At 51.5% G+C, this 16,788-nt stretch overlaps 2 protein-coding genes across 2 annotated transcripts; both read right to left on the reverse strand.

Moving 5' to 3' along the window:
- Positions 1–1,515: 1,515 nt before the first annotated feature.
- Positions 1,516–11,836, reverse strand: pigg (phosphatidylinositol glycan anchor biosynthesis class G (EMM blood group)). The gene is made up of 13 exons (XM_083685847.1): positions 11,326–11,836; positions 10,974–11,191; positions 9,073–9,282; positions 7,905–8,093; positions 7,352–7,487; positions 6,821–7,027; positions 5,998–6,215; positions 5,477–5,758; positions 4,973–5,409; positions 4,111–4,302; positions 3,591–3,897; positions 2,814–2,977; positions 1,516–2,575 (listed from the first exon to the last, which is right to left on the reverse strand). The coding sequence occupies exons 1-13, from the start codon at positions 11,474–11,476 to the stop codon at positions 2,350–2,352; spliced, it is 2,937 nt and encodes a 978-aa protein (XP_083541973.1). The 5' UTR covers positions 11,477–11,836; the 3' UTR covers positions 1,516–2,349.
- Positions 11,837–13,419: 1,583 nt separating this feature from the next.
- On the reverse strand, positions 13,420–16,462 carry tubb4b (tubulin, beta 4B class IVb). Its single transcript, XM_083686305.1, has 5 exons — positions 16,304–16,462; positions 15,520–15,628; positions 15,137–15,247; positions 14,693–14,937; positions 13,420–14,382 (listed from the first exon to the last, which is right to left on the reverse strand). The coding sequence occupies exons 1-5, from the start codon at positions 16,358–16,360 to the stop codon at positions 13,567–13,569; spliced, it is 1,338 nt and encodes a 445-aa protein (XP_083542431.1). The 5' UTR covers positions 16,361–16,462; the 3' UTR covers positions 13,420–13,566.
- Positions 16,463–16,788: the final 326 nt, after the last annotated feature.

Genomic DNA, 16,788 nt, shown 5'->3' on the forward strand with positions numbered 1-16,788 from the left:
GGGGTTAGGGTTAACCCTAACTCTGACCCTAACTCTCACCTTAGAGAGAGAGAGAGAGACACACAGAGAGAGAGAGAGGGAGAGAGACAGAAAGCTCTTATCTTTTCATTGATTGAGGCCTGAGTAACTAGCTGACTACCAGAGGGCGTGGCCTGAGTGAGGTCAAACGTGGGTGAATGAGGTAATGTCTCTGAGAGACAGAACTCTCCCTCCCCCCCTCTCTCTCCCCCTCCTCTCTCTCTCTCCCTCTCCTCTCCCCCCCTCTCTCTCCCTCTCCTCTCCCCCTCCTCTCTCTCTCTCTCTCTCTCTCTCACTTCAGTAGAAGATTGATGGAGATTCTGCCGCAGTGGCAAAGAGCCAAAGCACTTCCTATTAGTGTGTGTGTGTGTGTGCGTGCGCACCAGATTCACAACTGTACAAGCCTCTCAGATCCTCATGTGCTTCTACTATTCAGGCTGTTCTAGACTGTTCTAGGCTGTTCTAGATTGTTCTACACTGTTCTAAACTGTTCTAGATTGTTCTACATTGTTCTAGACTGTTCAGGCTGATTGCTGCTCCACAGAGAAGTGCTGATGTGTCCTAATGGAGGAACAGCTGACCTGCAGATAAGCCCTCTAAGGTGAAGGAATGTGTGTGTGTGTGCTTGTATTAATTATTAAGACTACCTTTATTAAAGTCATTTGCGGTGCTGAGATTCTAACCCTAACCTGACCCTAACAAATACAAGCAGTTTCAATACAAGTTTAAAATCAAACTCTCCCTGCAAGCAACAGACATCAACAACAGACACCAGGGCAGCCAGAGAAAGACAGCCAGACACGCAGGCAGAGGCAGACAAACAGTCAGACAGACAGGCAGGCAGTCAGACAGACAGACAGACAGGCAGTGTACTCCCCTCTCCTCTCCTCCTTCTGGGATGATGAACAGATGAAGGCTGTCCTACCTGTCCTGCAGCGCAGAGCCAGACAATAGGTTGCTAGGCAACAGCATGTGGGGCAGGCAGGTGTCATCTGGGTGAGAGAGCAGCAACCCAGGAGACACAATCATCTGACTACCACTTCTCTCTCCCTCCCCCCCCCTCTCTCTCCCTCCCCCCTCTCTCCCTCCCCTCTCTCTCCCTCTCCCCACCTCCCTCTCCTCTCTCCCTCCCCCCTCCTCTCTCTCTCTCCCCCCTCTCTCTCTCAGGGTATGTTGGTCATAGAGGATGGAAGGTGTGTGGGAGGAGCCTGGTTGACAACCTTCACATCATCAGAGAGACGATTCAGACCAATCAGATGAGCCGTTTCTGTTTGATGAACTCAGATCAGCGCCACAGCAACTCTGAGACCCGGTTTGTCCTGGAGAACAATCTCAGAATGTCTCTTTATCTCACATCTCAGAATGCTGCTGGAGAAGAATGTTTTTGACAAACTTAATTTAATTCCTGATTATACAAGTCAGTCAAGAGATCTGGAGTAGACTGAGACTAGTTAACACTAGTGTGTGTATGTGTGTGTGAAGAGAGCAGACAGGAAGTCAGATGTCATGTTTTATTTTGATTCTCAGGAAGTGATGTCATTATGTACACCTGTAGACTTGGTTCGAAAACGCTTTGTTGTGTCAGTAGCTCCGCCCCTTACCCACAATCCTCAGCGGTAGTTAAAACAAAAGGACATTCAAAACAACGAAGAAACATCAACTCAGAACGAACGTTTGGATTGGTCACAAAATAATAATAATATTAATAATGATAATAACGGTTTACAGTTGTTTCAGTGTTCAGGTCCACAGTTCTAGGACAGCAAAAACACACACACACACCCTGAGTCCTAAACACCCTTCAATCAATCAATCAATCAAACTGAACCAGCTGTGAAGTGTCACTTTAGCAACAACATCCTGGTTTAACACACTCCTGTACGCCTCAGCAGAAACACACACTCCTGTATGCCTCAGCAGAAACACACACTCCTGTACGCCTCAGCAGAAACACACACTCCTGTACGCCTCAGCAGACTGTGTTTGGGTTCTAGTCGCCAGGGGAACCAGAAGCAGGAGGGTGGACTCACAGACACATAATCAATAATCACATAATTAAAAGAAAAAAAGACCTGTTCCAGGTCATCTGAAGTTGTCTCCTCAGCCCTAGTGTTAGCACAGCCTTAGGGTTAGGGTTAGCACAGCCCTAGGGTTAGGGTTAGCACAGCCCTAGGGTTACCACAATCCTACGGTTAGGGTATCACAGCCCTAGGGTTAGTACAGCCCTAGGGTTAGTACAGCCCTAGGGTCCATGATCCATCTGAGAGAAGATATTGTGTGTGTGTGTGTGTGTGTGTGCGTGTGCGTGTGTCAGGTGTGTGTGTGTGTGTGTCAGGTGTGTGTGTGTGTGTATATGTGTGTGTCCATGGCGGTGTAGAGCAGACACACAGTGGCAGACAGGACGGTGTGTGTGGCCTCGTAGAGCAGCTTGGGGGAGAAGACGCTCCAGATGAACAGGTGATACCTCAGCGCCGTGGCAACCACCACATACACACACACGGCAACGCAGCGTAGCAACGCCAGGCTGTAGCAACTGTGGCTCACCGCCACTGAACCCCTGGATGGAGGGAGGAGGGATGGAGGGATGGAGAAAGAGAGAAAGGATTTACTTTATTTGAATGATCATGTGATCTCTCTCTCTCTGATCAGACACACAGCAGTCACACACACACACACACACACACACACACAATGTTGATTCATTAAAAAGGCTGAAATGGGAGTAAGAGAGTCCAAGAGAGTACACTATGTGTGTGTGTGTGTGTGTGTGTACCTGTGTGTGTGTATGTGTGTACCTGTGTGTGTGTGAGGTGAGGTAGCAGAGCAGGTGTGTGTTCCAGAGCAGGGGTCCTGCGTAGGTGTTGACGGTGGTGAGCAGCAGAGCCGGACCCTCCATGAAGCCCTGCAGCCCCACGAAGCCCACCGACACGTCCACCGTAGAGATACTGTTAGAGTTCCCCTACACACACACACACACACACACACACACACACACACACACACACACACACACACACACACACACACACACACACACACACACTTTATTTGGGTTCTGGACCACAGTGACAGTAGAGTTGTGAACAGTGAGAGAGGAGGAGCCTCTACCAGCCTCTACCAACACCAGCCTCTACCAACACCAGCCTCTATCAGCCTCTACAAACACTAGCCTCTACCAGCCTCTACCAACACTAGCCTCTACCAACACTGGCCTCTACCAACACTGGCCTCTACCAACACTGGCCTCTACCAGCCTTTACCAACACCAGCCTCTACCAGCCTCTACCAACACCAGCCTCTACCAACACCAGCCTCTACCAACAGGACGTCCTCAGGGTCCCACACCACGTCACCTCTGCGACATCAGTAAACAGCATGACCTGTCTCACCTAGAAGACCTGTCTGTCTCACCTAGAAACCTGTCTGTCTCACCTAGAAGACCTGTCTGTCTCACCTAGAAACCTGTCTGCCTCACCCTCTAGAAGACCTGTCTGTCTCACCTCACAGAGGAGGAGAGGAGAGGGGAGGAGGAGAGGAGAGGAGAGGGGAGGAGGAGAGGAGAGGAGTCTGACCTGGTAGAAGAAGAAGGCCTGTCCGAACCAGTAGCTGATGGTGGCAGTGTGGGCGGGGCCTAGGCGGAGGCAGGGCCAGAGGAGGCGGGCCTGCAGGGTCTGGACCAATAGGCAGCAGGCAAGCAGCGGCAGGTTGTGCGGTCTGAAGAGCAGCGCCACCAGCAGCACCAGGCCCGAGAACAGCTCCCACAATCCCCTGCTCCTCAGCCGGCCAGCCGCCGTGACCTCTGACCTCAGCAGGTCTCTGCTCCCGGAGAACAGCATCCCCAACACAAACACATACACAAACCTAGCCTCCACCAGGCCCCTACACACACACACACACACACACACACACACACACACACACACACACACACACACACACACACACACACACACACACACACACACACACACACAGAGAAGGTCAGCACTAGTTCTACACCTTTCAAGCCTCCCTCTCTCTCTGAGTGGCTGCCTGAGGGAGAGAGAGAGGGAGGGAGGGAGGAGAGAGGAGAGAGGGGGAGAAGACTCATACTTGGACACATTCCGCTCAGCGTGTTGCCATGGGAACAGGAGGTTGCCAACGGCGGCCCGGTAGCTGTAGACTCCCAGGAGGCCGAGAGCCAACGCCGCCCGCGACACCCACGAACACCCCCGCTGAACCAGGAAGTAGATCACTACCAACGACAGCGCTGCCAGCAAGGACAACGCCCCCTTGTGTTCAGAGCTGGAGACACACACACACACACACACACACACACACACACACACACACACACACACACACAGTCAGGATGTGAGTCAGTGTTCTATTAGAAACCTGATGAAAGCCTGTTAACAAATCTGACTCTTTATGTACTAAAGTACCCTGTGTGTGTATGTTTGTCTGTGTGTGTGTGTGTGTGTGTTTGTCTGTGTGTAGTGTGTGTGTGTGTGTGTGTGTGTTTGTCTGTGTGTGTGTGTGTGTGTGTGTGTGTGTGTGTGTGTGTTTTTACATTTTACATTCATGACACCTTTATCCAAAGTGACTTACAACAATCCATTTGTTTAAGTAAGTGAATCATCTGTCCAACAGTCATCATAAGATGAAGTAATCAATGCTCACACCAGGGGCCATAGGCAGTCGTAATGCCAGTAGGCTATTTTTAAATTTATTTTTAAATTAATTTGTACAGGGGGGTAGCAGGGGAGAAGAGGTCTCGGGGTTAGGGTTGGTACAGGGGGGGTTATGGGGCTGAAGAGGTCTCTAGGGTTAGGGTTAGTACAGGGAGGTAGTGAGGGTGAAGAGGTCTTTAGGAGGGGCCATTAAGATGTAGCCTGAAGAGACGGGTTTTCAATCTACGGCAGAAGATCGGAAGTGACTCTGTAGTCCTGACAGTAGTGTGTGTGTGGTGTACCTGTTGAGCCAGTGACCCAGGTCGGGGCGGTCGGCCCATTGGACACCCGTCTGGTTCAGCGACCGCAGGAGGCGGAGACACAGCATGGTCAGAGGAGGCGTGGCCAGAGCCAGCCATCGCCCCGCCCCCTCAGTCACCCCGAGGTCCGCCAGGGGGAAGTCATCCGGGGGGGAGGAGTCTGTGGGGGGGGAGGGGAGGTCCTTGGAGGAGGGGAGGAGCTCCTGGTCTCCGTGGCAATGGCGTTCTCTGAAGTACCTGCGGCAGACTTCCTGGAACAGCGCCAGGCTCAGCGTGGCCGACAGGAAGTACCAGGTCTGATGCTCCTCCTCCACCAGGCTGCTGCTGCCCAGGCTGAGGGCGTGGCCTAAACACCCAGCCAATAGCAGCACGTCCAGCTCTGACAGGGACCAAGCCATGCCTCCTCCGTGGGAGGGAGACTGGGGGAGAGAGAGGAGGCTCAGCGTCTCTCAGTGACATCATCAACCACACACACCACAGACTCACCTTCCCAGGGGGCTTTGCTCCCAGGGCCAGCCTCCGGGTTGCCATGGAGACGAGGATACAGAGCAGGGCGGAACAGAAGGCCACGCCCCCGAAGGCCACGCCCCAGGAGAGGCTGCAGAGGTAGGAGGAGGCGGGGCCTGATGTGCACACGCTCACGTGCACGGAGGAAAGGAAGAGGAGGAGCAGGAAGAAGGGCAAGGACAGCAGAGAGGATGCTGGGAGATCCACCTCCGCAGCCCTGCCTAACGCCTCCGGGGCCGCCAGGAGGAGCAGGAGGAGGAGCTACACACACACACACACATACGCACGCACACACGCACACACACACACACACACACACACACACACACACACACACACACACACACACACACACAGTGAGGAGTGAATATGAACTCAGAGCAGCACAACATATCAATACCAGAGACATTAGTTTGGTTTCCCTCCAGGTCTGTCTCTCCCCCTCCCTCCTAGTGTGTAGGGTGTAGGGGTTAGTGTGTAGTCTGTAGTGTGCAGTGTACCTGTATAGTGATCACCATGGCGACCAGGACAGAGTACATGTCGTAGTTGCCGAGGTGACGGTTGAGGGCAGAGCTCATGGCTGCGAGCGCCTGCAGGTACGTGTTCATCACCTTGTTGCCAAGGTTACCCAGCACCTCCGACGTGTTCCCCTCCAGGTACAGCCTCACCCAGTTACCATGGGAACGCTCTGCCACCCGGAACTGCTCCAAGGCCGGCTCTGAGGGCGGAGGGCGACGGTCAAGCAGACCATGTTGTCAACAGGAACACACACACACACACACACACACACTAACACTACACCCTACACACTAACACTACACCCTACACACTAACCCTACACACTAACCCTACATCCTACACACTAACCCTACACCCTACACACTAACCCTACACACTACACCCTACATCCTACACACTAACACTACACACTAACCCTACACCCTAACTCTAACCCTAACCCAGGAAGAGAGATGAAGTCTTCCTCTGGATGCTTTCTGAACCATTATGATTATTAATAATGCAACTCTTCTGTTTCCATCAGGCTTCCTGTGGACCTCTGTTCCTTAATAAAGCTGCTTTGTAATGGTACACACACACACACACACACACACACACACACACACACACACACACACACACACACACACACACACACACACACACACACACACACACACACACACACACACACACACACACACACACACACACACACAGAGGGAAGGGTTGAACCAGATGCAGTGTCAGCCACTCAGACAGGTGGCTATTTACAGACCTACCAAACTCAGGGCCAGACTGCTGTGTGTGTGTGTGTGTGTGTACCTCTCCCCTCCTGGGTGTGTGTGAGCAGACAGCTGAGCTGGTGTCCGTTGAGGTGGAGGAGTCTCAGCTGGTCCCTCAGCGAGGCCGTCTCCATGACGACGGGCAGGAGGTGGCCCACGCTGTTCTGAGGGACGGGCAGACCCAGCGCCAGGGCCAGGCTGGGCGCCAGGTCCACCTGCTCCACGGACCCCGGCCGCGCCATGCCCCCTACACACACACACACACACACACACACACACACATGAAATGACAGGGATAAGATCAGATGGAAGAGTTGAGCCAACAGGTCTGTTATCATTCTGTCTTAAAGAGGAGGTGCAGTGATGTCACAGAGTAAATTAAGCAGCAATTATCAGGTTCACAATGACAGCCTCACACACACACACACACACACACACGTATGTATGGCGTATGTGAGTGTATGTGTATGGTGTATGTGAGTGTGTGTATGGTGTATGTGAGTGTGTGTGTATGGTGTGTGTGTATGGTGTATGTGTATGTGTGTGAGTGTGTGTGTGAGTGTGTGAGTACCTCTCTTCTTGAAGGCGGGGCTGATGAGGACCAGCGGGGTGTTGACCTCGGCCTCAGACGAGCCTCCGTGACTTCCTGTCTCTGACATGCCGTGATCCCCACACAACACCAGGAGGAAGGGCAGGCCTCCATCCTCCTACACACACACACACTCTCTTCCTTTAATGACCCCATTTCCTGCTCTGTGCAGCACCGCTTCAACATCCAATCAAAGCCAGCGAGACTTGTAATACCTGAACCTCTGAGAGGAGCGGTTTAATACCTGAACCTCTGAGAGGAGCGGTTTAATACCTGAACCTCTGAGAGGAGCGGTTTAATACCTGAACCTCTGAGAGGAGCAGTTTAATACCTGAACCTCTGAGAGGAGCGGTTTAATACCTGAACCTCTGAGAGGAGCAGTTTAATACCTGAACCTCTGAGAGGAGAGACACTGTGAGGTTTCATCTGCAGCCTGTTGACCCGCTGGGACTGTGTGTAACTAGGTCACAATGCTGCTGCAGAACACACACGCACACACACACACACACGCGCACACACGCACACACGCACAGACCTTGGAGAGGAGGGCCTGGTGGATCTTCTTCAGGACGTGGTCCATCTCCAGTAGTTTGGGCGGCACCAGGGAGCTGTGAGGCCCGCTGAGGTGGCCGATGTGGTCCAGACCCAGGTAGTGCAGCACCAGAACCTCCCAGTCGTCTCTACGCAGAACGCTGTCCAGGTGACGAGTCACATTGTTGTCTACCTACAGACAGACAGACAGACAGACAGGCAGGTCAGACAGACAGACAGAGAGACAGACAGACAGAGTGACAGACAGGTCAGATAGACAGACAGGTCAGGTAGACAGGTCAGACAGACAGACAGGTCAGACAGACAGACTGTTGGAGCCACAATTAACTTTAAATTGATTTGACCTGAAAAAAGAAAATGTATAAAGAAAAAAGGAGTGTCGTCTGGAGGGTGGTTCTGGGTCTGTGGGAGGATGGTTCTGGGTCTGTGGGAGGGTGGTTCTGGGTCTGTGGGAGGGTGGTTCTGGGTCTGGAGGGTGGTTCTGGGTCTGTGGGAGGGTGGTTCTGGGTCTGTGGGAGGGTGGTTCTGGGTCTGGAGGGTGGTTCTGGGTCTGGAGGGTGGTTCTGGGTCTGTGGGAGGGTGGTTCTGGGTCTGGAGGGTAGTTCTGGGTCTGTGGGAGGGTGGTTCTGGGTCTGGAGGGTGGTTCTGGGTCTGTGGGAGGGTGGTTCTGGGTCTGGAGGGTGGTTCTGGGTCTGTGGGAGGGTGGTTCTGGGTCTGGAGGGTGGTTCTGGGTCTGGAGGGTGGTTCTGGGTCTGCTATGGGAGGCGTCTGGTTAATTGTTTTGAAGAGAATCCTCGTCAGGCGGGGAAGTTGAACAGCTTTATGACCACAAACAATCAGGAATTATCACCACAAACTACCGCAAACTATGGAAAGTTCTCGTCACAAACTGAAAGAAACAATTCAGGATCAATCTATTTTGTTTATGGTGTTGAAGAGCACAGAAAATATTTTTGTTGAACGTTGATGCAGAATAATAAATAAATGCTATTTTGGTTTGAATTGTAACTCTGGGTCTCTGCATTCGCTCCAGTCTGGACAGCTGCTGTTTGAAAGGAGGGTTTTTGTTATTTTGTGGTTATTTAGTTAAAAGAAGCCTCTATACAGACAGACAGACAGACAGACAGGTCAAAGGTCAGAGGTCACCTGACCTCAGTGTAGTCAGAGACGAAGAAGGAAGTGGTGCCGTCAGACTCCAGGAAGTGCTTGGGGAAGAGGCGGAGCCAGGTGTCGTCTCCGTAGAAGATGATTGGCCGGCCGGCCTGCTTGGCCTGGAACAGCAGGTTGTCCTCCTGCAGTGCCGGGGAGTTCAGGTTCATCACCACGTCTATGAACCCTGGAACACTGCCTGTAGTCAGGGCCTACACACACACACACACACACACACACACACACACACACACACACACACACACACACACACACACACACAATACACAATACAACTTCATTAATACATGATGGTGATGATGTAATTAGTAATCATGTATAAATTACGTTGTATGATGATGATGTGTGTGTGTGTGCGTGTGTGTGTATTTGTGTGTGTGTGTGTCAGCAGTACACCACTGTTTTCTCATTCACATCCCAACTACCCTGGCAACTGGGGATGTCTAAACCCTGGCTGTGTTTCTAGGAGGCCTGGGGAGGTCCAAACGCTGTAACACTGGCTGTGTCTCAACAGAATTCGCAGAGTTGATGTGTGGTAGTTGATGGGGCAGTTGATGGGGTAGTTGATGTGGGGTAGTTGATGTGGGGTAGTTGATGTGGGGTAGTTGGTGTGGGGTAGTTGGTGTGGGGTAGTTGATGGGGTAGTTGGCCCTGGAACCCCAGTTGTACTGATACAGGTAGAAGCAGCATTCCACTAACAGACTCTACTGCCACCTGCTGGAGTAACGCAGGACATGCTGCTTCATTTAGGAGCATCACTCTCCAAACCCTAACCTAACCCTAACCCTGCAGTAGTAGACCTGTAGTAGACTAGTAGTAGACCTGTAGTAGACTAGTAGTAGACCTGTAGTAGACTAGTAGACCTGTAGTAGACTAGAAGACCTGGAGTAGACTAGTAGACCTGGAGTAGACTAGTAGTAGACCTGTAGTAGACCTGTAGTAGACTAGTAGATCTGTAGTAGACTAGTAGACCTGCAGTAGACTAGTAGTAGACCTGTAGTAGACTAGTAGATCTGCAGTAGACTAGTAGACATGCAGTAGACCTGTAGTAGACTAGTAGTAGACTACTAGACCTGTAGTAGACTAGTAGTAGACCTGTAGTAGACTAGAAGACCTGGAGTAGACTAGTAGACCTGGAGTAGACTAGTAGTAGACCTGTAGTAGACTAGTAGGCATGTAGTAGACTAGTAGATCTGTAGTAGACTAGTAGACCTGCAGTAGACTAGTAGTAGACCTGTAGTAGATTAGTAGACTAGTAGTAGACCTGTAGTAGACCTGTAGTAGACTAGTAGACCTGTAGTAGACTACTAGACCTGTAGTAGACTAGTAGGCCTGTAGTAGACCTGTAGTAGACCTGGAGTAGACTAGTAGTAGACCTGTAGTAGACTAGTAACCCTGTAGTAGACTAGTAGACCTGGAGTAGACTAGTAGACCTGTAGTAGACTAGTAACCCTGTAGTAGACTAGTAGACCTGTAGTAGACTAGTAGGCCTGTAGTAGACTAGTAGGCCTGTAGTAGACTAGTAGTAGACCTGTAGTAGACTAGTAGACCTGTAGTAGACTAGTAACCCTGTAGTAGACCTGTAGTAGATTAGTAGGCCTGTAGTAGACTACTAGTAGACCTGTAGTAGACTAGTAGGCCTGTAGTAGACTAGTAGGCCTGTAGTCGACTAGTAGCAACTAGTATATAGTAGTCTATAGACAACACCAGTGACAATGGAGGGTTAGGGTCAGGGCTAGGGTTAGGGTTAGAGTTAGGGGTCAGGGCTAGGGTTAGGGTTAGAGTTAGGGGTCAGGGCTAGGGTCAGGGTTAGGGTTAGAGTTAGGGGTCAGGGCTAGGGTCAGGGTTAGGGTTAGAGTTAGGGGTCAGGGTCAGGGCTGACCTTGATTCTAGGCATGGTGACAGTGGGGGCGCGGGCCTTGGCCACATAGCTGTGTGACGCCCCACGCTCCACCAGCTGTCTGGTGTACGGCATCAACTTCCTCCCGTTGGCTCCGAACAGGAAGTCCTCTCTCAGAGCGTCCACCAGCATCACCACCACCCTCCTGAACAGCTGGGGGGGGCGGGGCTGGGGGGCGCCGGACACGTTGGCTGAGGTCCCTGCAGTACAGAACAATGTCACTGTTATCAAATAACACCCCCCTCCCAGACACATCCATCATTACGAGTTAGGGTTAGGGTTTAAGGTTAGGGTGAAAGGTTAGGGTCGGGGTTAAGGTGAAAGCTGAGCCCACCTGTGAGCGGCTCGGCCGGCAGGTCAGACAGGCTGCTGCGGCCGGAGGCAGACTTGATGGGAACCGGGAAGAAACCCCGCAGGAACAGCGCGACGCCGAACACCTGGAACAGCAGACAGCAGGAGGCGAACACGGACGAGCGGAGCCTCATGGTGTCTGTAACAGACGGACGGACGACCCGGAGGCTCGGCTACCGGGGGGCTCGGCTACCGGGGGGCTCGGCTACCGGGGGGCGGCTAGAGACGACCTGCAAAACTACTATAGACATGCAGCTTCTAGCTAAACCACAGCCAAACTACCATAGACATGCAGCTAGCTGGCTAGCCTCGGGACTCCGCCAAAGCTTCTTCTGACATCAACTATTACTAACTGCTTTCTGTGCTAGTTAGTTAGTTAGTTATTTGGTGAAGTCTGTCTGTGTCTCTGACCGTCTGTTGATGTTGAATCGTTCCGTTTTACCGGAAGAAACGGCGCGTTGTTCGGTCAGATCCTCGCTGTCAAAACACCACACTTCCGGGTTGTCGTAATCTACAGGTAGTCAAGGCAACCAAACAACGTAGCTAGCGATTGGTCGGTTTGACGTGACGTAAAGTCGCAGAACAGGGTTAGGGTTAGGGTTGTTTTCTAAACTACTAACTACTAACTACAAACTACTAACTAACTACTATCTACAAACTAACTACAAACAACAAACTACTAACTACTAGACAACAATGATTCTTTATTCACCCCTTCCTCTCCTACACATATTACATGTCTATATATACACGATCAGACAGACACTCTTTCTACCTCCAGAAGTGTAGCCACAGTTGTTAGTCTAGGAGGGAGGCTGTTTCCCTCTTATTCCAACCCCAACGGTTCCCGTGTAGAAAAGCATCGGGGATATGATGTCACTATGGCTACTAGTAACGCCTTTACAATGACGCTGACAGAGACAGACATGTTGTAGAGGATAGTGTTGTCTAATGTAATTGTGACTTAATGGTCACAATTATGACCAATTAAGACATTGTCACTGAATGATTTATGAGTTATACAAATATCACGGACTGAAGATGTTTCAGAAGAGCCATTCTGGAGTGTGTTTATGTTTCTCTCAGAATTTTGACTCTCTACCCATCATGTGATTTTAGCCCTGTGTAGTGTAGTGTGTGTAGGAAGTAGGGTTTAGGATGTAGTGTGTAGGGCAGCAGACAGCCTGAGGTAACAACCTTGTTAATGGACCATGTCTCTCTCTGCTCAGCACAACACCCCCCCCCCCCCCCCCCCCTCCCTCAGCCTGTTCTCCATCAATGCCACCACACCCCTGTGTGTCTTCTCTACAGTAACCAGACGTTTCTATCTGTCTCCATGCTGCTGGCGCCCTCTGGTGGATGCAGGGTGAGGAGGTAGTGGGGTTTGGTCAGTGCACTGGGCCATGGACCCATGGCGCCCCTAGTGTGGGAGAGTACATACACATTTCTGTTTGAAAACACAGCAGGCCACTGGGCCAGCTCATTCTCCACTCTGTGACTCACATAAGCAAATCCCCATAACACCATCATGAAGAAATTAGGTTGTTCAGTAACTGCAAAGAACAAAATATCAATGCTCCCGACTGAGGAACATTTCTGCTCATGCTAGTGTTTGACTGGGAGCCGTCGTCTTAATGCAGCGTGTTTCTTGTGGGTCCTCACAGCAGCTCTCCACCAGAGCAGCTGTCTGAAAGGGTTAGGGTCAGACCTTCCACCCTCCAAAGACAACCTGCTGGAGTTAATAAGACATGGTGACAGAAGGACATGTTAGTGCATGAAGCTAACCAGCTTCCTTCCATTCTAATAAGACTCAGACAAGCCAACACTAGGCCAGCTGAAAGTCCCTAAAACGCTCAGATATGACCTTCAAAACTGTCTGGTGGATTAGCTACAGGGTGGATAACCCACCACACCAGCCGTTTAAACCAGAACAACTACATTAATCACCACGGAAACAAGGAGCTTAACATAATTAACGAGCAATGAGAAATCTAACGAATCACATCCAGAAAATCAGATCTTAAATAGGTGACAGAACATTCTGCTCTGGAAGTATGAATTAACTCAGAGGCAGCAGTAAACTAGGTTTCTTTTATTGCATGTGAACAGAACTGAGAAGGTCACCAGTGACAGGATACAGAAGTGGAAAGGAGGAACATCGACATCAGATGTTTTAATAGAAAAGAAAAAACCCCAGAAGGACAAGAAGGAAGGACAGATGAAGTTAAGCAAGCTCCTCCTCTCCCTCCTCCTCAAACTCCCCCTCCTCCTCGGCCGTGGCGTCCTGGTACTGCTGGTACTCTGACACCAGGTCGTTCATGTTGCTCTCCGCCTCGGTGAACTCCATCTCGTCCATGCCCTCACCCGTGTACCAGTGCAGGAAGGCCTTGCGGCGGAACATGGCGGTGAACTGCTCAGAGATGCGCTTGAACAGCTCCTGGATGGCCGTGCTGTTGCCGATGAAGGTGGCGGCCATCTTGAGGCCGCGGGGCGGGATGTCGCACACGGCCGTCTTGACGTTGTTGGGGATCCATTCCACGAAGTAGCTGCTGTTCTTGTTCTGGACGTTCAGCATCTGCTCGTCCACCTCCTTCATGGACATGCGCCCACGGAACACAGCCGCCACGGTCAGGTAGCGCCCGTGGCGTGGGTCGCACGCCGCCATCATGTTCTTGGCATCGAACATCTGCTGTGTGAGCTCGGGTACAGTCAGGGCACGGTACTGCTGGCTCCCCCTGCTGGTCAGGGGGGCGAAGCCCGGCATGAAGAAGTGGAGGCGGGGGAAGGGCACCATGTTGACGGCCAGTTTACGGAGGTCGGCGTTGAGCTGGCCGGGGAAGCGGAGGCAGGTGGTCACTCCGCTCATGGTGGCCGAGACCAGGTGGTTGAGGTCGCCGTAGGTGGGCGTGGTCAGCTTGAGCGTGCGGAAGCAGATGTCATAGAGGGCCTCATTGTCGATGCAGTAGGTCTCGTCTGTGTTCTCCACCAGCTGGTGGACGGAGAGGGTGGCGTTGTAGGGCTCCACCACCGTGTCTGACACCTGGGGGGGGGGGGACAGTCATTGGGACAGCTGTTTTAGTTATGATTCATGTTTGTTTCTATATGTAATTGTTGATACTGTGTGTGGAAGTTGTTTTGTCTGAAACAAGGTCTCTCTGGAAAAACAAATTTGATCTCAATGAGACAAACCTGGATAAATAAAGGTTCAATTCAAATAAAGAATCAATCATGAAATAGAGTCTACAACCCAGACCCCTGCCTAAGAGTGTACTAACATAGGCAGGGTTTAATGGGACCTGAGACTGCACTGATGCACCAACAGGAAGAGCGCAGTCCTGGCTGTGGCCTACCTTGGGGGAGGGGACCACGCTGAAGGTGTTCATGATGCGGTCCGGGTATTCCTCACGGATCTTGCTGATGAGCAGGGTGCCCATGCCGGAGCCGGTACCGCCGCCCAGGGAGTGGGTCAGCTGGAAGCCCTGGAGGCAGTCGCAGCTCTCAGACTCCTTCCTCACCACGTCCAGGACCGAGTCCACCAGCTCCGCCCCCTCCGTGTAATGACCTTTGGCCCAGTTGTTACCAGCACCGCTCTGACCTACAGGAGACACAAGTTACAACACAGGACCGTTAAAACACGGTCAGGTCAGAAGACTCAAACATGACCGTCAGACAGCCACGCCCTGTTAGAGGGATGGACCTCCTCGGGAGACAAAACGACACCCAACTGCAGCCGCAGGCCTAGACCACACACAGATATGGGGGGGGGGGGGTTCAAACTACGAAGGGATTCTCACCGAAGACAAAGTTGTCGGGTCTGAAGATCTGTCCAAAGGGTCCGGACCTGACAGAGTCCATGGTTCCGGGCTCCAGGTCCACCAGCACCGCCCGGGGGACGTACTTCCCCCCTGGAACACGCAACACACACGGTTACACAAGGTTGTTTATTTATACATACAAAATGGAGGACATCAATTGGAGAACAGCTACAATTAATTAAATAATGTTGCAACTGATTATGGGTTAGGGTTACATTCTGCAGAACAGAACATGGGTACATTTACCAGCTCACAACATGGATCAGAGTCAGGAAAGTAGTCTGATCGATCAGACAAAACAGAATTAAATATAATTCTAATTGAATCATCTTCCGTTAAAACCGGTCCGGAGCCGTTCTCACCGGAGGCCTCGTTGTAGTAAACGTTGATCCTCTCCAGCTGGAGATCGCTGTCTCCATGGTAACTGCCGGTGGGGTCAATACCGTGCTCGTCACTGATCACCTCCCAGAACTACCGGAAAACATCAAACACGGGATTACCGGGACGATGGAAATTAAACTGGAGCAGATTTATCAACCATTTTGATCTCCTAAACCGTCCGCCGTATTCTGTCCGGCACCGAAAACAAAATGGTGCCAGTTTCAGACTGGCACCATTTTAAATCCCGTATTCCCGTTATACGTCCTTTATGTTAGAAACAACATAATTAACGGGACTATGACAGTTAAAGTCTCACACCGGGGACAGACCGGTGGAACATCTGTTAGAACCGACAGATCACCGGAGCAGCGCGCGGCTGGTCGCCGTTCCACGAGCTCCACCGGCCATATTCCAGCCGCGCGCTGCTCCGGTAGGCGGCCAACACCCCGTCAACCCCCCGTTAAGCAAACCACGAACCTCAAACACCGCTCGTTTTATCAACCCAACACAAGTGAACGTGTTGAATGAAGCAACAAGCTGGACGGAAATTTAGACAATTAGAAACATTTTCCGCCAAATAATCCGTTCATCAGAACAAAGGATCCGGTTGTCCGTTTCAACCGTTAATCCTGATCCCGTCCGACCACACACTCAAACCCACACGGTGCCGCACTTCATTTCATCTCTATTCACGGTCTTTTACTAAATTCAGATATTGTTACAAATTGTGACATATTTTAACTGAATAAAGAAATGAATCCAAACCTTTGCGCCAATCTGATTCCCGCACTGACCGGCCTGCAGGTGAACGATCTCCCTCATGATGTCGGTGAACGGACAGGTTTGTTAGGGTTACAGGCAGAGTAAGAACAGGGTTAGGACGCGGTTCTTGTCCTTCTTCTCTGTTGATCTTCTCGCTTTTATCTGACGCCACTCTCCAGCGTCGCGTCTGTTTCCAGCCCTCCTATTGGTCCGCTGCTCGAAGAGCCCGCTTTGGAAGTAAAGCGATTGGTGGTTAAGAGTGTTGTCATTGGCTGAATGATAACAGGGCGGGAACTTAGTCCCCAAACCACGCCCCTCCACTCCTCCTGTATGGATCTGAGACAGTAGAAACCAAACCACTCCTCCCCCCTCCTCTCCCCCCCCCAGCAACCAACACCAACAAAGCCATGCACCTGCTCTTCCCTCATATGACCACACCCTTCTCTCTCAGTGATGTCATATCCTCCCTCTCCAACACTCTGACCTCC

This window comes from Argentina silus (genome assembly GCF_951799395.1).
Source record: "Argentina silus genome assembly, chromosome: 15".
Lineage (NCBI taxonomy): Eukaryota > Metazoa > Chordata > Actinopteri > Argentiniformes > Argentinidae > Argentina > Argentina silus.